The sequence below is a fragment of the Wolffia australiana genome, chromosome 3 (genome assembly GCF_029677425.1).
Source record: "Wolffia australiana isolate 7733 chromosome 3, ASM2967742v1".
NCBI lineage: Eukaryota > Viridiplantae > Streptophyta > Magnoliopsida > Alismatales > Araceae > Wolffia > Wolffia australiana.
In genome coordinates this window covers 7,481,675-7,506,946 of record NC_135837.1, presented here as the reverse complement: position 1 = coordinate 7,506,946, position 25,272 = coordinate 7,481,675, and the positions used below count along the sequence as shown (strand labels likewise).

General features: G+C 41.1%; 2 protein-coding genes across 2 annotated transcripts; one reads left to right on the top strand and one right to left on the bottom strand.

Annotated features, from left to right (window-relative positions):
* Positions 1–107: 107 nt before the first annotated feature.
* On the bottom strand, positions 108–2,193 carry LOC144700827 (small ribosomal subunit protein RACK1-like). The gene is made up of 2 exons (XM_078572377.1): positions 1,230–2,193; positions 108–355 (listed from the first exon to the last, which is right to left on the bottom strand). The coding sequence occupies exons 1-2, from the start codon at positions 2,097–2,099 to the stop codon at positions 251–253; spliced, it is 975 nt and encodes a 324-aa protein (XP_078428503.1). The 5' UTR covers positions 2,100–2,193; the 3' UTR covers positions 108–250.
* Positions 2,194–13,231: 11,038 nt separating this feature from the next.
* LOC144700826 (rhomboid family protein) lies at positions 13,232–17,403 on the top strand. Its single transcript, XM_078572376.1, has 6 exons — positions 13,232–13,565; positions 13,902–13,972; positions 14,055–14,101; positions 14,801–15,304; positions 15,410–15,500; positions 17,111–17,403. The coding sequence occupies exons 1-6, from the start codon at positions 13,421–13,423 to the stop codon at positions 17,195–17,197; spliced, it is 945 nt and encodes a 314-aa protein (XP_078428502.1). The 5' UTR covers positions 13,232–13,420; the 3' UTR covers positions 17,198–17,403.
* Positions 17,404–25,272: the final 7,869 nt, after the last annotated feature.

The window sequence follows — 25,272 nt, the reverse complement described above, 5'->3', positions numbered from 1 at the left end:
TCTAAAACAAAAGTCGAAATACACTACTAGCTAATAATTTAATATTCATTAGTACAAGGATTATGCAAGCCTCTAGGCAAAGGAATGGCTATAAAACAGAGCAAAAATGAAGCAAAAGGAGTAAATAGTATAAAGAATCTCAAAAAAAGACATTGACTTGCGTGAATTTGAGAAGGCACTGGACGTTCATTAACGAAGAACTCAACCAGAAGAACTAAACAAAATCAGAGGCTGCTGCTACTTATATTTTTTAGTAGGCGCGGCTGATTCCCCACACTCGGATCACACCGTCAGTGTATCCGGTGAAGAGCGTGCTCCCATCAGAGCTCCAACTCAAGCTCGTGCAGTACAAAAGCTGTAAAAAATAAATAAATTTTACCATATCAAACAGTGAAATTTTTAAACTCTTAGAAATAATTTTACATAGCATGCCCAATCAGATCGCACACTTCTCATTCCAAGGACTAAAAAACATCTTGAACTATAAACAATCTAAAACTATTGTCTACCGTGTTTTTCTTGTATGGAAAACAACAATCAGTATGATCATTATCATCATAGAGCTCAGTGATTAAACATGAAAATTAGAAGAAAAATTTTGAGTAAATAGGCATCATTGTCGGACTTAACTTCTTATCTCATCGTGCAGTATTCCAGGATAAGAAAACCAAGCGTGGAAACAGTGATAATCATAAGCAGATGGTACAAGAAACAGAAACAAGTCATGAATGTGGATAAAATCGAGAACCCAGGTGCAAGAGGGTGTCAGTATTATAGATCAAATATAGATAACCATACAAATTAGTAGACATAAATAACACTACAAATGTATAAAACTGAAATCAGGGGTAAGTAAAGCAAGATTAAACATTATCTCCGTAGAAACAACCAACCACAAAAACCCCATTGGAAATATACCATACATTGCCGAATATAACCGTATGATCATAATCTAATCTCGTGAGAATCATAAAAAGATTAAATTTTGAGGGCGATTCACAAACCTCAATAACGCATTGGAAATAAACCATACATTGTCGCCGATAACCGTATGATCAAAATCTAATCTCGTGGGAACCATAAAAAGATTAAATTTTGAGGGCGATTCACAAACCACAAGAACCCATTGGAAATATACCACACATTGCCGACTATAACCGTACAATCAAAATCAAATCTCGTGGGAATCATAAAAAAAGATAAAAAACTATTAACGGCGATTCACAAACCTGATTCTTCCCGGTGGTGACTTCGGGCTTGAGATCCTGCACGATGACCTTGCTCTCGAGGTCCCAGATCTTGATACTATCCTGAGTAGCAGCGCAGAGCCAATACCTGTTGGGGCTGAAGCACAAGGCGTGGATGATAGACCCAGCATCGAGCGAGTAAAGCCTCTTCCCCTCCGCCAAATCCCAGAGCAAAGTCACCCCATCTTTCCCCCCGCTAGCGCAGAGAGACCCATCCGGGCTAACAGCCACAGTGTTCACATACCCGCCATGCCCAGTCAAAGTGTACCTCAGCTTGCAGTTGCTCAGATTCCAAACCTTCACGGATCGATCCCAAGAGCCGGAAACAATGGTGGGAACGTAGGTATTAGGGCTGAATCGAACGCAGCTGACCCAATTGGTGTGGCTCTCCCCGTCTTGAATCGTGTACTTGCATTCCCCGAGGGTGTTCCACAGCTTGATGGTGCGATCGCGGGAGGCGGAGACGATCTGGCGATTATCGACGGAGAAGGCGACGGAGAGCACGTCCTTGGAGTGGCCGACGAAGCGGCGAGTGGTGGCGCCGGTGTTAAGGTCCCAAAGGCGGAGATCGCCGTCCCAAGAGCCGGAAAGGGCGAACTGGCCGTCGGATGAGAGAACAACGTCTTGAACGAAGTGGGAGTGGCCGGTGAGGCGGCGACGGGGGACGCCATAGTTGGTGGAAGCTCCGCCCTCGGCGGAGAGGGCTGAATCCTTGGTGAGATGCCAGAGCATCACGGATTTGTCTCTGGAAGAGGAGACGATCATGTCGGAGTTGTCGATCGGCGTGGCTATGGCGGTCACCGCGTCGGTGTGGCCCTTGAGGACGCCCTTCAGAACGAGGACTTCCGCCATGGCTGCGCTGGAGAAGGTCCGCTCTCGAGCTCGGAGGCGACGGCGGCTATGGCGATGGCGGTCTCGATCTCGGCGAATGGAAAGAAGTCGGGAGAGGAAGCGGGGTATTTATACCTGTAAGCTAGGGTTTGCTCGCGGTGCGGTGTGCCGCCGGTTTAACGTGCGCCGGCGGTTGAGAGATTCGCGGAGCTTTGTGTTGGTCCTCTCACTCCGGGGTTTGTTTTAAAAGAGTATAGTGCGGGGTACGAGACGGGACGGTTTTTCGTACTAGAACGAAAAAACGTCCCGTCCCGTTCAGATGTGTCGGTCGAAAAAACGGTTCCGTCCGCGTCCTGTCCTGTCTATCGTCCACATCGCGGATGATCCGGAACTAGAGAGTGCAGGGACGCGGACGGAATGGTTTTTTCGTCCTGGGACGAAAAAATAGTTCCCGTCCGCAAGGTTGAACAAAATTCGGGATAGAAATTCGTCCCGAGACCTCTGAACGGGACAGTTTTTGCCCTGAGACGTAAAAACTATCCCGTCCACGTCCCTGCACTGATTCCAGACGTCGGACGGTACGATCTTCGTCTCATCCCGTCCATCATCCACGTCCCGGACGATCCTGAACTAGAGAGTGCATGGACGCTGACGGGACGGTTGTTTCGTCCTAGGACGAAAAAATCGTCCCCTCCGCGAGGTTGGACGAAAATCGGGATGGAAATTTCGTCTGAATACCTCCGCACGGGATGGAAATTTCGTCTGAATACCTCCGCACGGGATGGTTTTCGTCCACTCCAATGAAAAAACCGGCCCGTCTGCGTCCCTGCACGGACTCAGGACGTCGGACCGGACGATCTTTGTCCCGACTCGTCCATCGTCCACGTCTCGGAAGATCCGGAACTAGAGAGGGCAGGGACGTGGACGGGATGGTTATTTCGTCCCCGGACGAAAAAATCATCCCGTCCGCGAGGTTGGACAAAAAACTGGACGGAAATTCGTCCCGAGACCTCCAAACAGGACAGTTTTCATCCTGGGATGAAAAAACCATTCCGTCCACGTCCCTGCACTGATTCCAAACATCAGACAGGACTATTTTTGTCCCGTCCTGTCCATCGTCCACGTCCTGGATGATCCGGAATTATGGTTTTAACGTGGTCCTTTGGCCGTTACTGCAGTTTTGCTTTTAGTCATAAGTCTCTTGTTAAGGCTGTAGATGGTATTCTGTCTTTGAATTGGATGATGAGGCTGGATATTGGTTGCTACGCTGCCGCCATTTTTTAGCTATCAGTGTCCATCTTTGCCTCAGGTTGGACTACGATATCCGTGTTTGATATCAGTTTTTGTCAATATTTAACATAGAAATTGGAATATTTAACATATATGTGTGGGGTTGGGAGCCAGCTAGGGTTTGTTTGGGGTGAGTTGTGCCTCCGCTTTAACGTGGGCCGACGATTGAGTGATTTGAGGAGCTTTATGTTGGTCCTTTGGGCTTGGTTTTAACGTGGTCTTTTGGTCGCTAATGTGGTTTAGTTTTTACTCTCAGTCTCTGTTTAAGGTTATATATAGATGGTATTCCTCTAACTGGGTATTGGAAACTAGATGACGATATTGAATATCAGTTGCAATGGTATGAATATTAATTGCGATTTCTCAAGCTATCTGCATGCATTTTGGGGTCAGACTACGATGGCGGGTATCAGCGTCGTACACCTGTTTTTTTAGATATCTGACATAGAAGTTGAAAAATAATTTAAATATGTTTTTACTATAAAAATAGGTGATTAGGCGAATGGGTTTATATTTCTTCTCCATGATAAGTTAATTAATCAGTATTGATTTAGGTGAACAGGTTGAAATTGTGGGAGAAACTCAAATCTTAAATGGGATTCTTGTGAAGTTGAAGTCTGAGTTGACTAAGTCACTTCAATAGAAAATGTGATTCCTAGATGGCAAATGTATTTACTCACATAAGGCTTTAGTTTGAAATTTTTTATATTGTTGTTTTTTTTCATTTTCTTCAATAATGGATAATATGTCCAAATGTCCAGAAATACAAACCAATATACAGATCTCGGGTATTGATGTCCAGATATCAAAAATTTTGTAGACTTTAATATCCAAATATCAGAATACAATATCCAGTACCAGCATTCGCCAAATCATGAGCATACAATATATGTTCATATAGCCGATTTCAGGAAGATATTTTACCTCCTTGTGGTACCTGATGTCTGGCAGCTGAGATAAACTCCATTTCATTCGGATAACATATATCGGCTGTCCAATATCGTATATCAGATAGGAGAACTCTAGCGGCAGGATGTGCCTTCGTGTTTCAACAAAGACCCAACTTTGAGACCCTAGTGGAGCAGTGGGATGTTCCCTGCAGGATAGATTTAAACATGGTATGACATGTGTTAATGTGGCTCCTTGAGGTGGTACAATGTGCATGAAGCTTCATTTTGAAGGACAGCGAGTTAATGCATACCAACGATTGAGACCCAAAAGAAGTGGTATGATCTTCCTATGTAAATTGTTTTTAAGTTTGTGCTGATGTTATTGTGGACCAACAGCTATTGATGAGGAAGGTAAGACTAGGGTTTTGGATGCAAAGTTAACATATTCCAATGGCCAAGACCGGTGGCTGCAGGGATTCCCAATAGATACTGGTGTCATCATTGTACTAATATAGGATATGTGACAAATTAGAGACTGATACTGGTTATAGTTTTGGATATTGGGATCGAATATCTGTCTTATTAAAATAGTGTAGTTAGAGGTTGATAATCATATGCTGAATATTATATTGATATTGGTATCAACATGTAATAATGGTATTGATGATGGTTGATTTGTGAATATTCCAAGACTAATACCGATGATGGTATCAGATATCAGTATCAATATTTAGATGCATAAAAAATGGAAATCTCAAAAGTACATATCAAACTTTATGTATGACTGTGAGTACAAAAAAATTAAAATAATTATTGATGTTTTAACTTTATCAAATTACATTGATGCACATGTCAATGATCAATACCTGATAATATCAGCATCCACATTTGAATCTATAGTAGAGAGAGATCATGATTGGGCATGGGTATCCAATGAAGATATTTGTCTTGCTGGTGTATATTATTGGTATTGTTAAGGGCCTTTAAGAGATGTAATACTGATATCAATACGCATACCCTCGTCTTGGCTGGGGAAATCCCTACCCTAAGTACTCATGCATACATGCATTTAGGGAATGCCCATCCTCCTCCATGGTAATGCCGAGTCTCATATGTCGATTGAGATGACATTAATGACTTGTCATAGTTTTCCCATCACTACTAAGATGATGATCATGAAGATAATAACGATGACTTGTCATAGACTCCCATCTCTGTTATGATGATGACGATATCAATGATGATGATGACTTGTCCTAGTCCTCCAATCACTACTATGATGACGATGATGACAATGATGTATCATCTTTTGCTGAGACAGGACGACGATGACCACCAACAGATGTTAATAAGAACATAGGAGAGAGATAGAAAGTGGATAGATAGATGGAATAAAGACATAGGGAGAGAAGAAAGAGATGTAGGAGAGAGGAAGGAGATCATGTAGAAGAATGAAAGAGAAAGAGAAGAAAGAGATGGAGGAGAGAGGGACGAGATTGTGTAGAAGAATGAAAGAGAGAGAGAAGAGAGGGAAGAGAGAGGGAGGTGATGGTAGAGAAGAATGAAAGAGAGCAAAGGAGGAGATAGTAGAGAAGGATGAAAAATAGAGAGGGAGGAGATAGTAGAGAAGAACGAAAAAGAGAGAGGAAGGAGATAGTAGAGAAGAATGAAAGAAGAGAGAAGGAGAGAGTGGGAAGACAGGGAGAAAAAAGTGTGTGAGAGAGAATAATAAGAAGACAAAGATAAGAAAGAGAGAAAGAGAAAAGAGAGAAGAGAGAGAGAGAGCGAGAGAGAGAAGAGGGATAAAAGAAAGAGAAGGGAAATATAGGGAGAGAGAGAAAAAAAGAGAAGAGAAAGATGGGGAAAGAGAAGAGAGAAAAAAGAGAAGAGGGAGAGGATGAGAAGAACGAGAAGAGAAAGATAGGGAAAGAGAAGAGAGAGAGAGAAAAAAAAAGAGAAGAGAAAGATGGGGAAAGATAAGAGAGAAAATAGAGAAGAGGGAGAGGACAAGAAGAACGAGAAAAGAAAGATAGGGAAAGAGAAGAGGGAGAGGAAGAGAAGAACGAGAAGAGAAAGATAGGGAAAGAGAAGAGAGAGAGAGAGAAGAATGAGAAGATAGATAAGAGGGTGGTAAGAAATAGAGAGATAAACATGAGAAGGGAGAGGAGAGAGAGAGAAGAGGGAGATAAGAAATAGAGAGAAGGGAGAGGAGAGAGAGAAGAGGTAGTTAGGAAATAGAGAGATAAAAGAGAGAAGGGAGAGGAGAGAGAGAGAGAGAAGAGGGAGATAAGAAATAGAGAGAAGGGAGAGGAGAGAGAGAAGAGGTAGTTAGGAAATAGAGCGATAAAAGAGAGAAGGGAGAGGAGAGAGACGAGGGAGATAAGAAGCAGAGAGAAGAGAATAAGAAATAGAGAAGATAAAGGAGAGAGAGAATAGAGAAGAAAGAGAAGAGAAAGGGAGAGAAGAAATAGAAGAGAGAGAGGGAGAGAACAAATAGAAGAGAGAGATGGGGAGAGAAGAAATATAAGAAAGACATAGGAAGAGATGAAAGAGAAGAGAGATAAGAAAGAGAGAGGTAGAGAAGAAAGAGAAGAATAGGGATGGTCCTTTGGTGCGATCGGTGCGATTTTAGGCCTATGTGCGATCCGGTTCAAATTTTCAAACCGCACAACATTATATTAAATCGCACCACACATTGGCCAAGGCTTTGTGCGGTGTGAGTGTGTGATTTTGGTCGGGTTTTTTATTAGGTTATGTCTATTAAGGAGATAAAGCTGAAGCTTGTTCAAGAGAAGACCTAAAGGTCTGGTAAGGATTGATCAGAAATCGACGTGGAATCGATGAAGAAATTGTCAAAGATTCGGCGAAGAAATCGTCGAAGAATCGGCAAAGAAATCGACAAGGAGTCGTCGAAGAATTGACCAGAAATCAACGAGGAATCGATAAGGAGTCGTCGAAGAAATCGTCGAAGAAATCATCGAAGAACCAGCGACGAATTGACAAAGAAATAGTCAAAGAATTGACGAAGAAATCATTGAAGAATCGACGAGGAATCGCAACCCATCCATGGAAACGGAGCAGCCCGTCCCCCCCTCATCCCTGACAAGAAACTCGAGCCCATGGACTATCGCGAAGAGATATTGGCTCTGTGGAGGTCGCACGAGAACCGGCTGGCGATTGACGTCGCTCTGGAGAAACTCGGGAACACCTGTTTTCTCAATTCTGTTCTTCAGTGCGTCTCCCATTGACGTAGGACAACTAAGGAAAAGGTGACTGAGGGGATGGATGGGTTGACGACAGGTAAGGGTAATAGACGGATTATAGGTAGGGATGAAACAATCCACATAAATTCACGATCGGATTCGGATTTAAAAACCGATGAAAATCTGGTGGTGAAGCTCCGACCCTTTTCGAGGGAGGGAGTACTGTCTTCCCCACCGCGACGATGCCTAAGCACCGAAATCAATACCTGAATTCACGTCGCAAGGGAATACTCGAGAAGAGGAGAGAAGAGATAGAATCTCAAACCAAATCTAAATCTGACGGCGGTGGAAACTTCTCGAGAAAACACTGAACGAGGAACACTTCGACACCAAAGAGTTCAGGCGTACCTCAGCACCGTAGTGCGTGAAGAGGTTGCGGGCAATTCTGATCGTGACGAAGCTGGGTGAATCCGGGCGTTGAGCGGCCCACTGGACGAGGATGAGGCTGGACGTTCCAGGCGTTGAATGGCCCTGGTTGAGTGCGGTTGTCGTGGCCGCAGCGTCAAGCGTGGGCAAACACCCGCGCGCGCGGAGTGCGGCGGAGCGCACCTTTTTTTCGTTCGACGCGCAGACGGCGTCCGGACAGGGGCAGCCAGAATGCGGCCTCGGGCGGCCCTGGCGAAGGCTGCCTAAGCGGCTCGAGCAGCGCGTTGGGGCGCGCGGGCGGTGCGGGCAGCCTGGGTGGCCCCTTGGCGGGCTACCTGGGCAGCCTTGGGCGAGAGAGAGAGGGTGAGAGAGAGAGAAAGAGAGAGAATGGAGAGGAGACGGGAGGCCGACGTCACGAGGCGGCGGCAGCGGCGACGAAGGCTAGGGTTAAGAGGGATAGGGGAGGCTGGGCAGTCCTCCAAGAAGAGTTAACAAAACTCAATTCTTGAAATAATGGCTGCCTAAGTGTTTCTTGAAAACATTGGCCTTTATATAGGCCTTGGAGGAAAGAGAAACTGACGAGAAAATAAAGACGATAAAGTAAAGACGTGCGTCGTGTCACGCCAAAGGGCAGTTGTGGATCTGCCTTTGGCGTCGTGTCATGACGCGCATAGAGACATGCGCGGGTGGAGACGTGCTCGTCGGCGGTCGTGGTGTGTCGGCTTCGGCGTTGATTTCGGTTGACTCCGGTTGACTGCGGTCCAAAGTATGCATGTTGACTCCGGTTGACCGTGGTGACGCGTTCGTTGATGATATGTTGGCGTCCTCGCCATCACCCATATTGTTCCCCTCTTGCAGAGTCTCCGATCCCCTCCTCACCCTTATCCGTGTTGTTCTGGAGATGGAGGTGATTTCTCCCGGGAAGAAGCGAGATTTTGCTCCATCTGCGCTTCGGCAACATATCGATAAATGCGTTCATGAAGAAGCGACTGTTGTTAAGCCCTGCGGATTCGTGAACAACGTGAGCAATATATCATCTTCATTCAACATATACCAACATGAGGATGCTCACGAATTCCTCCACTGCCTTCTTGACCATCTCCACAACAATTGTTTGAAACCTTCTTGCAGCGGCCATGATGGCGCCCCTGCAATTCAAAAGAGCATAATCAGCAACACTTTCGGGGGGTGCTTTAAGAGCCGCGTTCAATGTTGCGAATGCGGAATCCTTTACCAAAGTGGAGAGAATCGACAACCTTAAATCAAATTGACCTGCGATGGCTGCAAGGCTTGAGTTTTCGTTGAAAAGCAGATGATGCTAGACCTCTCGCCTCCTTATAATCCCTCGCGTGGTCTTCCTTATAATCCCTCGCATGGTCTTCCTTATAGAAGCAGATTGGAAGGGAACTGAGGAGGAAGCTCAACCGTCGGAGCTGGAGGTCGAAGGTCAGCAGGAGTCAAAGCCGGAGCCCGAGCCCCCTAATGGAAATATATGTTGCCGGCAAGCCAATCACACATTCCACATCTCATTTCATATTCATTGATAGAACATATTCATTATAGTGCACGTGTGATGCATATAATGATCTCCATGAATACATGATCGGACTTGGTGAATTATGATGAGATCGTAATACATAGGTCACTGGTCTTTAAGTATTTGTTCTAAACACTACTATTTGAAGGATGGGCGAGAAGGACATCAAAGTATTCAGATAGAGTGAGTCGATAACACTCCTTTGTATCTTCTAGGACACAAGGTGTAACTTGGCACCCCACGTGTCAGAGACTCAACCTATCGATTGGGTTAAATTAATTCGACATTAATTAATCTAATATGATGATATAGTTAATTAATTTGGAAGGCCAATAAAGGTTATTGGGCCGCTGGAGTCGTTAACTAGACTGATACATGGGCCTAGACGGTCACACGCAAATGGTCATTTGAACGTCGGAAGATATACTTAAATTTTTGGGGTTTTTATGAAAAATACCCACTTAGTATAAATAGGGGAAGGCCTTGAACGAAATTCACCCAGACCAGAATTGTTCAGGGGCCTTTCCCCTTCTTCTCCACTCTCCCCACATCCCCTCTCCATCCCTGATGTGATTGGGACGACGTAACGACGCTGACGGAGAAAGAACAGGGCTCGTCAACGAGAAGGAGGAGATCCGACGTGCCTAGGACCGCGTGGATACGTCTAGAGGCTGCACACTTGAGCAGCTCGACTCGTCTTGCTACGGGATCGAAGAAATCATGAATGAGATTTGTGCAAAGGTACTTCGTTCAATGATTTTTGTTGATGCCGTTCGATTAGCAAAAATCTTCCGCTGCGTATCTTTTTATTTTTGTTCATCCATGTCAAGGCCTCTAGAACCCAACACCCCCTCCGCCGCCGAGAGCCGTCTCGTGACCATGGAGACTACAGAGATCAACATCGGTCTGATTTTGTGCGATGTGCGGTCCAATTTCGTCGCACAAAATTGGACTGCACATTGGTCAGCACTTTTGTGTGATCAAAAAAATCGCACACCAGCCGAAAAAATTGGACCTGACCGCACGACCTTCTCTAGAGAAGAAAGATAAGAAAGAGATGGGGAGAGAAGTAATAAAAGAAATATAAGAAAGATAAGAAAGAGGCATGGAGAGGAGAAAGAGATAGGGAGAGAAGAAAGAGAAGAGAGAGATAGGGAGAGAAGAAAGGGAAGAGAGAGATAGGGAGAGAAGAAAGAGAAGAGAGAGATAAGGAGAGAAGAAAGAGAAGAGAGAGATAGGGAGATAAGAGACAGATAGGGGGAGAAGAGAGAGAAGAGAGAGATAAGGAGAGAAGAAAGAGAAGAGAGAGATAGGGAGATAAGAGACAGATAGGGGGAGAAGAGAGAAAAGAGAGATATAGGGAGAGAAGAAAGAGAAGAGAGAGACGGGGGAGAAGAGGGAGAGAAGAAAGAAAATAGCGAGAGGGGGAGAAGAGGGAGTGAGAAAAGATGGAGAGAAGAAAGAGAAAGAGACAGAGAGGGAGAGAGAGAGAGAGAAAAAGGAGAAGTGAGAGAGGGAGAGAAGAAAAAGAAGAGAGAGAGAAGAAAGAAAAGAGAGAGAGGGAGAGAAGAAAGAGAAGAAGGAGAGGGAGAGAAGAAGAAGAAAGACAGTGAGAGGGAGAAAAGAAGAAAGATAGATAGAGAGAAGAAGAAAGTCAGTGAGGGAGAGAGAAAAGAAGAAGAAGAAGAAGAAGAAAGACAGAGAGAGAGAAGAAGAAGAAGAAAGACAGAGAGAGAGAGAAGAAAGACAAAGAGAGAGAGAGAAGAAAGACAGAGAAGAAAGAGGGAGAGAGAGAGAAGAAAGACGGTGAGAATGAGAAAAGAAGAAAGATAGAGAGAGAGAGAGAGAAGAAGAAGAAGAAGAAGAAAGACAGAGAGAGAGAGAAGAAAGACAGAGAGAGAGAGAGAGAATAAAGACAGAGAAGAAAGAGGGAGAGAGAGAAGAAAGACACTGAGAATGAGAAAAGAAGAAAGATAGAGAGAGAAGAAGAAGAAGAAGAAGAAGAAAGACAGAGAGAGAGAGAAGAAGAAAGACAAAGAGAGAAGAAGAAATACAGAGAGAGATAAGAAACAAGACAGAGAGAGAAGAAGAAAGACAGAGAGAGAGAGAAGAAGAAAGGCACACAGAGAGAGAAGAAGTAGAAAGACAGAGAAGAAAGACAGAGAGAGAGAGAGAGAAGAAAGACAGTGAGACAGAGAAAAAGAAGAAAGATAGAGAGAGAGAGAAGAAGAAAGACAGAAAAAGAGGGAGAGATAGAAGAAGAAAGACAGAAAAGAGGGAGAGATAGAAGAAGAAAGACAGAGAAAAAGAGAGAGAGAAGAAGAAGAAGAAAGACAGAGAGAGAGAAGAGAGAGAAGAAGAAAGACACAGAGAGAGAGAGAAAAGAGAGAAAAGAAGAAAGATAGAAAAAGAGGGAGAGAGAAGAAGAAAGACAGAGAAAAGAGAGAGAGAGAATAAGAAAGACACACAGGGAGAGAGAGAAGAGAGAGAAGAGAGAGAAGAAGAAAGACAGAGAAAGAGGGAGAGAGAGAATAAGAAAGACAGAGGAAAAGAGGGAGAGAGAGAAGAAGAAAGACAGAGGAAAAGAGGGAGAGAGAGAAGAAGAAAGACAGAGGAAAAGAGGGAGAGAGAGAAGAAGAAAGACAGAGAGAGAGAAGAGAGAGAAGAAGAAAGACAGAGAGAGAAGAGAGAAGAGAGAAGAGAGAGAAGAGAGAGAAGAAGAAAGAGGGAGAGAGAGAAGAAGAAAGACAGAGAAAAAGAGGGAGAGAGAGAAGAAGAAAGACAGAGACAGAGAAGAGAGAGAAGAAGAGAGGGAAGGAGAGAGAAGAAGAAAGACAGAGAAGAAAGAGGGACAGAGAGAGAGAAGAAGAAAGACAGTGAGAGACAGAGAAGAAGAAAGACAGAGGAAAAGAGGGAGAGAGAGAAGAAGAAAGACAGAGGAAAAGAGGGAGAGAGAGAAGAAGAAAGACAGAGGAAAAGAGGGAGAGAGAGAAGAAGAAAGACAGAGAGAGAGAGAAGAGAGAGAAGAAGAAAGACAGAGAGAGAAGAGAGAAGAGAGAGAAGAGAGAGAAGAAGAAAGAGGGAGAGAGAGAAGAAGAAAGACAGAGAAAAAGAGGGAGAGAGAGAAGAAGAAAGACAGAGACAGAGAAGAGAGAGAAGAAGAGAGGGAAGGAGAGAGAAGAAGAAAGACAGAGAAGAAAGAGGGACAGAGAGAGAGAAGAAGAAAGACAGTGAGAGACAGAGAAGAAGAAAGACAGAGAAAAAGAGGGAGAGAGAGAAGAAGAAAAACAGAGAGAGAGAAGAAGAAAGACACAGAGAGAGAGAAGAGAGAGAAGAAGAAAGACAGAGAGAGAAGAAAGGGAAGGAGAGAGAAGAAGAAAGACAGAGAAGAAAGAGGGAGAGAGAGAGAGAAGAAGAAAGACAGTGAGAGACAGAGAAGAAGAAAGACAGAGAGAGAAAAAAGAAGAAAGACAGTGAGAGAGAGAGGAAGAAAGACAGAGAGAGAAAAAAGAAGAAAGATAGAGAGAGAGAAAAAGAAGAAAGTTAGAGAGAGAGAAAAAGAAGAAAGTTAGAGAGAGAGAGAGAAAAGAAGAAAGTTAGAGAGAGAGAGAGACGAAGAAAGGGAAGGAGAGAGAAGAAGAAAGACAGCAGAAAGAGAGAAGAGAGAATAAGAAAGACAGAGAGAGAAGAAAGAGAAGGAGAGAGAAGAAGAAAGACAGCAGAAAGAGAGAAGAGAGAATAAGAAAGACAGAGAGAGAAGAAAGAGAAGGAGAGAGAAGAAGAAAGACAGAGCAGAAAGAGAGAAGAGAGAATAAGAAAGACAGAGAGAGAAGAAAGAGAAGGAGAGAGAAGAAAGACAGCAGAAAGAGAGAAGGGAGAATAAGAAAGACATAGAGAGAAGAAAGAGAAGGAGAGAGAAGAAGAAAGACATTGAGAAGGACAGAGAAGAAAGAGAGAGAAGAAGGAAGACAGAAGAGAGAGAGAGAGAGAGAGAGAATGGCGGACAAGCCGAGCAGGGCGGTGGTGGTATACGGCGAAGGGTTCGCGGGAATGGTGAACCAGTCGCACGCCGGCCTCCATAGCCTCGCGTCGCTAGGCTCCTGCGGATTCCTCGCCCTTCGAGTTTCCCCTTCATCCGCAGGTTAATCTCTCAACTTTACAAATCGCCCTGAAATGCTCGAAGATGATCCAAGTTCAATCGGAATCGTCTCTTCTTCGGCGATCACGTCAAAATTTCGCTTCATTTGATCCATAAATCGTATTTTTCTTGCTTGCTACTTCAGCTAGGGTCTGAAATTGGGGAGCAATCGAAGATTCTTAATGTGCAGAAAGCTCGCTTCTTTTTCTCGAACTGTTAATGATGATTTAGCGCGCATTTAAATTCTTAATTTTACTTGTCAGACGATTAATTTACTGTCATTGGAAAATTGATCGAGAAGTTCTTATTTTTTTATTGTGTTCCTGGTTTGATTCTCAGAAATCCAGCATAGCCGGGAGATCAGGGAGTTATCCCAGCTTCTTGATGCTTATGATTCTCTTGATGCCCTGGTGAGGCCTTTAGCTGTGTGCTTCATCTTCCTTTTACAGCATGAAGATCATGCTGATAAATTCCACTCTGATTCTCGTCCAGAACAAAGAGCTCAACGAGATTGATCCGAATCTCCAGGTCCAGAACAGGTGAGATCGCCTTAGCATTCATTCATCATGAAAATTACTTTTGTTGTTTTGAGGTAATTTTTATGATGATATAAATGATAACGACGATGGTGACGATGATGAATTTCTGTAAAATGATGATGAAGATGCCAATGATAAAGATATAGAAGATATAGAAGAAGAATTTATTTAAAATAATGATGAAGACGTCAATGATAAAGATGTCGATGGTATTGATGAAGAATTTCATGATAATGACGATAAACATGACAATGAAAAAGATAATGATGATGGCGATGAAGAATTGCAAGATAATGATGATTAGACATGGTTGTTCTGTTCTGTTCTGTTCATTTTAAATGAACAAACAATTCACACAAAAGGACCTCACAGGGCCTTGTTCTTTGTTCTCTTCTCTTTTTTTTTCAAAAACGAACAAAATTCATATATTCACACAAAACTAGAACAAAATTCGCACAAAGCAAACAAAAGAACCGCACACGGTCTGTGCGATGTTCTGTTCAAATTTGTTTTGTTCTGTTTGGAAAACCGAACAGAACGAACAATTCACACAAATTTGCACAGAAAGAACATAACGACCATGTCTAATGATGATGAACATGACAGTTATAAAAATAATGATGGAGATGATGAAACGTTTTTCGATAATGGTGTGGATCATGATGAAAATGATGGTGACAACGATGATGATTGCTCAAGGTTTTCGGGGCTGAGGGCTGCTTTCTTCAGCGCCGACTCTCGAATCGTCTCATTTGGGAAGAAGCTTGGCTTCAGGCCTCTCGACATTGACGAGCTGGTAAAGAAGGAAGCCATGCCAGCGCAATCCGCCATAGCCTCTGAGCTCCTCGCCCTGCTTGGGCTCTCAGAAGGGAAGGTTTCGGAAAACAATGATGTCGATCTCGTCTTTCTTCACATCAAGGCAGGGCAAGAAATCAGAGCCCAGAAAGATAAAATTGCCATAACTGCAGGGTCTGATTTTCTTGATGGCCTGGTGAGTTCCGTGATGGGCTCAGCTCAACCCGGATCAGACGTCGCGGCCCGCTTCCACTTCTCTGTGGTGCTGAGTTTTGACGAGACGGCGGAGGACGAAGGCGGAGCATCATCTGCCTTGATTTCCCCCTTGAAGAAGGACACTGACCTTTCTCTACTGCAACCCTGCCAGAGCTACTGCTTCAAAGGAGGGAAACGGCTGGATAACATAAGGTATGACAGTGATCATCATCGTTATCATTATTGTCATCTTGATCATTGTATCTGTCGAAAGTGATCTAATCTCGTATCTGAGCCGTTGGATTTGTGTTTCTACAGGCACCATCATCCAATGCTTGTAGCCCAGTTGCAGGAAGGCGTCACCCGGAGAGACATGGCTGGGGAGTTCTCATTTCAGGAGTTCCAGAAGGTGACAGAAATCTAGCTCCATATTTTCATTATTAGTATTAATGTGTTATCTTTTAGATATATGGTTCTCGATCCTTGCGTTAAACGAGCCTATGATACTGGCATAGAGAGAGGATGTAAATGGTGGTAGGGGGGTGGAAGGAGAAAACCTAGAAGAGAGGAGTGCATGCAATAGCTGTGCAATATAGATGATTGATTTAGATGTGAAAGAGTAAAACAACTTATATTGTGTTAGAGAGGTAGATGAAGTGACAAAGAGGTAAGGATAGATATTGGCCCATTAAGCGCGCAAGTATAGTTCCGGATTGTCCCGGACGTGGACAAAGGACAGGACGGGACAAAATGCGTCCTGTCCTACGTCCGATGTTAGCTCAGGGACGAAGGACGGACGGTATTTCATCCACCGACAAGAAAACCGTCCTGTGCAATAATCTTGGGATAGTTTTAGTCCCGTCCAGTCCTCGCTGGACAAATTTTTGTCCTGAAATTCTTCCCAGACGAAAATGACCCATTTTATATTTTTAATATATTAATATGGATTTTTTCAAGTTTTTTAGGGAATTACTGTGGAGATAGAACGCAAATGGACATATCTACAATTATTTCTGAGTGGCGTCCATTCACATGCATGTAAAAATAGATGGACTTTGATGCAAATTGTCATTGCGAGGCCACGTGGCAACATCTCAACCGTTGGATGTGAATCTGGCGGTTTTCTGTCCAGATTCGTCTGTCCATCGTCCGAGACCTCCGGACGGATGGTTTTTTTGTCCCATGAGATGAAAACCGTCCCGTCCGGTGGTCCCCAGGACGAATTTTCGTCCCGGGACAAAAAAATCGTCCCGTCCGCGTCCCTGCACTATACATGCAAAGCCCACTCAAAATCATTTCTAGGGATGACATCTGGAATCTGATACGCCCCAATCGTATCAAGGTAATATCGAAAACCAGATCCGATTGAAAATCAAGATATGGTGCAATGTAGATATTTCCGAGATCCAACCCCTGATGAATGCCCAAGACAAGAGGGCTAGATTGAATAGAAAAAACAAAGAAGACGTAGAGGTGTTCCCCCTCTTGAGTCAATGGGTATCTCTAACTGCTGTTGACCTGTCTCTTTCTGTTCTTCCTTTTGTAATGTCTTGCATAGAATGTATCAGAATCTGATACATTCTTAAAGAAAATGTATCAGAATCTGACCCGGTTTTGGATCTAAATCATGGCATTTTTCTGCTGACCTGCTCTGGAAGTCGAGGCCGGCCAAAAAAGGAATAATCATTCTCAATTAAGTCTAGGTTCATTCAGGAACCCTAACGCAGGGGATTACATTAATTGCCCTTCTCCTCCATGAAAGGGCAAAAAGAGAGGCACTGTAGTATTGGGACAGACAGTGAAAGAGAACACTTTAAACTAAATTAAATATAAACTATTTCTTGGATAGAGATAGAAACCCTAAGGGATAAGTTATAATAATTTTCCGATTTCTAACGATAGGCACTATTTAAGCTCTGGGAAGTATGTGTGATGATTGTTACACCGGATTATAAAATTTGATGAATGCTTTTGCATGATTCACGCCTGAAGCTTTATTTTTCCTTTTTCTTCTTGCAGAGGAGTGGAAATTTAACCATTCTTGCAGATCACTTTCTGCATGAGATAGCCTTCAAGCTTTGGAGAGCACCAAAGTATGGGGCATGACCCTTTTATATATATTGCTTTCTTTAGTTGCCTCTCTATATCTCCCTTCATCGCTCTCTTGTTCTATTTCTCTCTCTTTATCGCCCTCCCTTTTTCCCACTTCCCCATTATCTTTATATCCATTTCTCTCTTCATAATTTTCTTGAATGTTCTTCAAAGGGGTGGTTTTTCTAAATGATATAAAAACAAGATCTTGCTGAAAACAAGATATAGTCCAGACTTCCCAGACATAAATGAAGAGTATCATAAAACTAAAATGGTATAATATCATACATACATGTTTATCAATTATTAGCAAAGTAGATGCTCAACCATTAAAGTTCATCTCTGAATGGTATGCTGAGCTCAACCATTAAAGACTTTTCTTAATTTTATGTAGATTGTGGCCAAAAGAGAGATCACCACTGGGTGATTTTTTTTGTTTCAAGATGAACATACCACAAACTTCATAGAGATACCTTTCCCAGTCCATTCTGGTATCACCCACTTTTGCCATGGGTGGCAGGCCAACATCTTGTTGCTGTATGTTCATTTTGCTATGTTAAGAAGTCCTTGCAAAGTATGAAAAACAATATTGCAGTAAGTGCTTACCCTGTTGTAGGGTAGAACATATACATTTTGATCAACTTGGCATAATTTATTCTGGAAATTGGGGACGAATTGGTCGCATGCTCATTCAAGCCTCACAGCTTGATTCTATGATGACTAATTGGATGCATCATTCCATGTATGGCAAGGCAGAACGGGTAGACATTCAAGCTCAATTTTAGAATGGCAATAACAAAACTTCTTATATATCCTCTCGATAACACTATGATGCTCCATTAAAATTGAGTTCTAAGTTTGTGTTTGGGGGGCATCAAATAGTTGAAACTGCATATAGGGGCCTGAAATCAAATGAATTGTAACAATAAGATCAAGGGTGCAACTGGTGACTTTTCTTTTGCCTCCCTGATAAAATATAATTAATTGGATTGTAGGATTTAGGATTCTAGGGGTAGGAAATCCATCAAAATCTCATTTAGATTAACCGAATGATCACTGCAAGATAAAACTTTTATTAAATCATGATTACATAGTCATCAGATCAAGATTGATGAAAAATAAAACAATGAAATATCTCAGTATGTATTGGATATAAACTATTTTTGACAGGAATAGATAAAAAATTTGGCAGAGAAGATGACACAATTTGGCAGAGAAGACAGGGGCTGAGGGCTCTCCCTTATGTCACCACCTTTTGGTAAAGCGCTAGAGGATTTGTCAGCATCATAATCAATGCCAATATTTTATGACATAGAAGTAGAAGTCTCAATCACCAATGGAGGAGAGAATGGTGTAAACCTGTCAGGATCCAAACTCAAATGGTGGACAATGTGCAATCTTTTGTCCATGGATGGTCAAATGGACAAACTAATTAACTGACACAGAGACTATCTGTGTGAATTCCTCTTTTCCAGTTGACTTTGTATGAATATATGAATAAAATTAACATTGAAATAATAAAAAATAAATTTAGGTGTGGAGGAGTAAACTATATTTATAAGAACCTGTAATTAAATGTAAAATTTGCCCAGAAAATAAAAAACAGTTCCAACTAAGTGAGAGTTTTAAACTAGTGCATCAAGTTTAAGATTAATAATCTGAAAGAATCATTGGCCCTCGTCCCTCATTTACAAGTACTTTTTACAGAGAGCGTTCTTGGAATCATCTTCTTTGGCACAAAACTTCATATTAATGAGCATGGAGATGGTATTGGTTGCTAAACTTGCCTTCATTTTTCACTGTTTATCTCTAGAATGAGCCTCCACTACACCATTATACCACTATTATTCCTATGTAGGTGACTAGGGTTTCTTGAATATTATGTCAAGACCTCATCAAAACACAGATGAAAAAAATAAGACACCTACTAAAAGGAAGAAATCTGGCCGGTATATATGCATAAAGCTTGCTACACTTGAAATTAAGTACTTGTGCACTTGCATGATATGTGGCCATATCATGATGCAATCATGATATGGTGATCAGTTTTCTGTAAAAATGTATTCTAAATATCCCAATTTGAAGGATACTCAAGAATGACATCAAAATATTTAGATACAATTAAATTATATAATCTCATTCACATGATGAGTATGGTCAATCCCGTAGTTATTAGAGTGGATGCAATAAGGAAACTTAGTGGGTCCTCTATGGGGAAAGAGTTCATTGAATTGATATGTATGAATTCCTGAATGGCATTATAAATATCCTATATAAGGTTGATTCAGGCCATAGTTCTGTAAGTGGTCATTAGACTTGAGACACCAAAGACACCTTGTGGATAGACGGTTGTACCCCTTTAAGGATTAAATTACAACTTTGAGTAGATCTCCTCGTATCCCAAGTGTTGAAAATCCCATTTTGACCACGTAATCACCCGTCATGAACTCCTAATCTTTAACCATGATAGTCTAAATTGTTCTAAATCATGCGTAACAAATCTAGATGGGTGTTTACGTGGTCAAAATGGGATTGTCAACACTTGGGATACGAGGAGATCTACTCAAAGTTGTAATTTAATCCTTAAAGGGGTGCTGAAAATATTGGACAATGAGTTCTTTGATGATTTTGTGACACATTAATTCGAACTAGAACGAACAATTAGAGTTTGATGATTAACCAATCTCTCAGTCACTCACGAGTCTTAGGTAGCATAAGGATTATAACTACACGGTAAATAATGGTGGTTAATTTACGATGAGAGAGTTGACACACTACTTTGTATCTTCTTGGAAGGTGTAGCTTGGCACCCTACAGTGGGCGACTTAACCTGTCAGTAGTGTTATATGTGATATAGTTGATTAACAAGGTTTTCTCAATTAAGATTATTTGGTCGTTAAAGGTATGGGGCTTGAGGGTCATACAATTTTTTTGACATTGGTACATATACTCTAAATCAGGGACTTTTAGTAAATATTCTAGGAGCAGGGCACTTTTATTCAAAATTTGAAGGGAATTTAATGAAAATTTCTGAAGTGAGATTAATAGAGAGAGATACACTCATTTGATACCCATGAGAGGTGCCCTACCCTTTATTCTCTTTCTCTTCCATGAATGTTGCTTCTCGTGAAGTTAGATGGAGAGGAAATTGGATTTCCAATAGCACAATTTGAGGAAAAAGGAGATCCATCTCTTTTAAGATCGTGGGGATATGTCTAGCGGGTGGACATTTGATCAGCTTAAACATGCTATAGTGTTTGATCCATGAAAATATACTTTTAGTGTTGCTCTGTACATATGATATATTTTTTCTGTATAGGAACACAAAGTCACTTATTTGATATGTGAATATGTGTTTTTTTGCTTTTTCTATGTCTTTGGTTTTCAGAGATTGCAATTCAAATCATGTCAGTCAAGTCTGAATCATGTCAATTGAAGCTGGGATTGTGTGGGGGCAATGTATGATATTCTTTTCATTCACTAGGTGATTGTGTGGGGCAATTACCAAGTTTTTTTTGTCCGATATTTTTTCTTGAATTAAAATCACATATATAATCAGATTCTCATTCCAGATGAACAATAACATAGTCGGTACCTGGTAGGCTCATTGCCACTACCAGGGACTTCCTCTGACTGATTCATGTGCTCATTGTCCTTAGTCCAGACTACTAGATGGTGTCAATTAATCATACAGCTCTCACAAGTTTTTTTGGAGTATATCACAGCCAATACATTTTTTGACAAAGAAGCCGTGCATTTTATGCCCTAAAAATTACAAAACTTTAAAAAATAAAAACATTTTATAAGAATTATTGCTACATTTTCTGCTTTATCTCTTCATGTTTTTTAATGTATACATTGTCTGATATCTACCCGCGGCATCTGATATTGATGTCTAAAATGCGCAACACTATCGGATGTCAGTGTCAAATACTGCCTTTTGTGCCCACCAATATCCCATCTTGAATGTTCGCCTACGTATGGGTATCTGATATATCATCATTATGACTGCCAAACACTGTATACTATTTCTCTCTCTAACATATTGTGTGTGTCTCTCTATACATGCAGTCTCTCTTTCTCTCTATAAATATTGTGTGTCTCTATATACATGTAGTCTCTCTTTCTCTATAACTATAATCTCCCTCTCTCTACATGTAGTGTTTTGTTATCTCTCCCTTTCTCTGCATGTAGTGTTTTGTTATCTCTCCCTTTCTCTACATGTAGTGTTATCTCTCCCTTTCTCTACATGTAGTGTTTTGTTATCTCTCCCTATCTCTACATGTAGTGTTTCTCTCTGTACATGCAGTGTTTTGCTCGCTCTATACATGCAATGTTTCTCTTTCTATGCATTTAGTGTTTCTCTCTATGCATTTGATGTTTCTCCCTATACATGAAGTGTTGTTTTCTTTGTGCATTGTGTTTCCCCTCTATCCATGTAGTGTTTCTCTACCTATAAATATAGTATTCTCTCTCTTTACATGTGTTTCTCTCTCTATGTACACTCGTTGTATTTCTCTCTATACATTTAGTGTTTCTCTCTCTAAACATGTAGTGTATCTATTTCTTTACACGTTGTGTTTCTTTCTCTCTGTACACATGTATGATTCCTCTCTGTACATGCAGTGTTCCTCTCTCTTCGCATGTAAGGTTTCCCTCTATATACATGTAGTGTTTCTCTCTCCCTCTCTATACATGTAAGATTTCTTCTTTATGCATAGTATTTCTCGCTCTAGACACTAAGGTTTCTTCTTTATGCATAGTATTTCCTCTCCATACATGTAAGATTTATCTCTCTATACATGTAAGATTTCTTCTTATGCATAGTATTTCTCTCTCTATACATGAGAGGTTTCTCTCTCTATACATGTATGGTTTCTTCTTTACACATAGTATTTCTCTATCTATACATGTAAGGTTTATCTCTCTATACATGTAAGGTTTCTTCTTTACACATAGTATTTCTCTATCTATACATGTAGGGTTTATCTCTCTGTACATGTAAGGTTTCTTCTTTATGCATAGTATTTCTCTCTCTTTATACATGTAAGGTTTCTCTCTCTATACACGTAAGTTTTCTTCTTATGCATAGTATTTCTCTCTCTATACATGCAAGGTTTATCTCTCTATACATGAAAGTTCTCTCTATACATAGTATTTCTCTCCCTATACATGTAAGGTTCTCTCTATACATGTATTGTTTCTTCTTAATGCACAGTATTTCTCTCTCTATACATGTAAGGTTTCTCTCTCTATACAAGTAAGGTTTTTCGCTCTATACATAGTATTTCTGTCTCTATACAGGTAAGGTTTCTCTCTCTATACATAGTATTTCTGTCTCCATACAAGTAAGGTTTCTCTCTCTATACATAGTATTTCTGTCTCTATACAAGTAAGGTTTCTCTCTCTGTACATAGTATTTATGTCTCCATACAAGTAAGGTTTCTCTCTCTATACATAGTATTTCTGTCTCTATACAAGTAAGGTTTCTCTCTCTGTACATAGTATTTATGTCTCCATACAAGTAAGGTTTCTCTCTCTATACATAGTATTTCTGTCTCTATACAAGTAAGGTTTCTCTCTCTATACATAGTATTTCTCTCTCAATAAGGTAAGGTTTCTCTCTCTATACATAGTATTTCTGTCTCTATACAGGTAAGGTTTCTCTTTCTATACATAGTATTTCTGTCTCCATACAAGTAAGGTTTCTCTCTCTATACATAGGTTTCTCTCTCTATACATAGTATTTCTCTCTCTATGCAAGTAAAGATTCTCTCTCTATGCAAGTAAAGTTTCTCTCTCTACACAGTATTTCTCTCTCAAATACAAGATTTCTCTCTCTATACATAGTATTTCTCTCTCTATACAAGTAAGGTTTCTCTCTCTATACATAGTATTTCTCTCTCTATGCAAGTAAAGTTTCTCTCTCTACACAGTATTTCTCTCTCAAATACAAGATTTCTCTCTCTATACATAGTATTTCTCTCTCAATACAAGGTTTCTCTCTCAAAAACAAGATTTCTCTCTCTCTCTCTATACGTAGTATTTCTCTCTCAATACAAGTAACGTTTCTCTCTCTATACATAGTATCTCTCTCTCTATATACATTTAGAGTATACATCCGGGACGCGGACGAGACGAAGGTTTCGTCCGGGGACGAAGTTTTCGTCCCGTCTGTCGTCCCTAGACGAAACCTGGGACGAACTTTCGTCCGGAGAACCCCGGACGAGATGACTTTTCGTCTAATTGGACGAAAACTTCGTCCGTCCGGGATGTCTGGACGGTGGACGATCGAATTGGACGAATTTTTTTTTGTTTTTTTCACTGCGAAAATGCCATTTAGATTAAACATGAATGTAGTCTGCTTATTCTTTTTTTTTTTTGAAGAGATAGTCTGATTATTAATAAATTGTGTTCATCATTAATTGATGTTAATCATAGATTTTTTTCTCTGCGAGAATGCCATTGAGATTGAACACGAATATAGGCTGATTTTTAATAAATTGTGCTCATCAGCCCCTTTTTAGTATTAATTTATGTTAATAGTAATTTGCAGTCCTCTATTTACTATTTCATTTACATAAAGGTGGCATTGAACTTCAACTCCAAGAAAATATTTAGATAAATAAGAAATCAAAACTCATGTTGTTTTAATTTACCTAAATCCGATAATACAGAAATCTCTTAGATTTCTGTCATGAGTAGTGTAATATTGATAATTATATACGATATTACAATCTCACTCAAGGTTTTCAGTGATTTATCATTCATTTGCGTTTCACACTGGAGAACGAAGCTAAGGAAATTTCATAATAATTTTAAAATTCAGAACAATTGCCCAACTTTCAAAGTGTTCGCCACATTAAAAGAGATTAAATGTTGAAAGAACAAGGTCCAGAAACAGTGTGGGTGAAAGAGAAAATAATATCATTTTTGAGGAACTGGGACGGAAGGATGAGGCGGACGTCGTGCCCCCATCCATCGCCCTTGCGCAAAACTAGTCGACGTTGAGTTAAAAAACCTGCAGGTAATAGAAATAAAAGATAGAGAGTTAGAGAGGGAGATAAGTAGAGAGATGCGTAGATAGAAAGAGATATAGGGAGACAGAGAGATACATTTCAGAGAGATGTAGATGTAGAATTGATGAGAGATAGAGATAAAGAAAATAAAAGAGAGTAATTTAGAGAGAGAGATAAGTAGAGAGATACCTGGATAGAAAGAATTTCAGAGAGATGGAGAGATAAGTAGATAGAGAGGGAAACAGAGAGCGAAGAGAGAAAGAGATAAAGAATAAAAGAGAGAAATTTAGAGAGAGAGATAAGTGGAGAGATGTGTAGATGTAAAAAATTTCAGACAGTCGAGGAGAGACGTAGATAGAAAGGGAAACCCAGATCGAGGAGAGAAAGAGAAAGAATAAAAGAGAGTAATTTAGAGAGGTAGATAAGTAGAGAGATGCGTAGATAAAAAAAGTTTCAGACAGTCGGGGAGAGGTAAAGATAGAAAGGGAAGCCCAGATCGAGGAGAAAGGGAAGGGTATCCACACACAGAAATATGAGAAGGACAGATGAACCAATGTGCACACATAGAAGAAGTAGAAACAGTACCGGACACGTAGTAATCAAGCACCGCTTCTTAGAAGAAAGGACACGCCGCAGCCAACCCCTACGCCTGCACCGACCTGCAGATAATGATGATATACTCAGATGTTTATTGCATTTCATTTTGGATGGAGTTATATGTGGTCACGTATTTATTCAAAAAATTAGATTTCTAGCAAAGTACTCATTCAAACAGAATAATAATGAGAATTCAGAAGCCAAATATATTGAAATACTCTATGGAAATTGACTTCATCAATGAAACAAGATGTCTACAAATGCTTAGCCGACGTCTTCACATACTATCATGACAGTTTCCCCATTATATGATGAAATCATTGTCATCCTCATCACAACCATCCATCGGTTAATACTGAACAATCATTGCTAAAACTCATTCGTTTGAGCCCAAACATGGGTCGATCCGGGGATGGCGGTGATGACAACAAATTCATCCTCGTCCATCACAAGCTAAACCCCAAATCGTCGAAA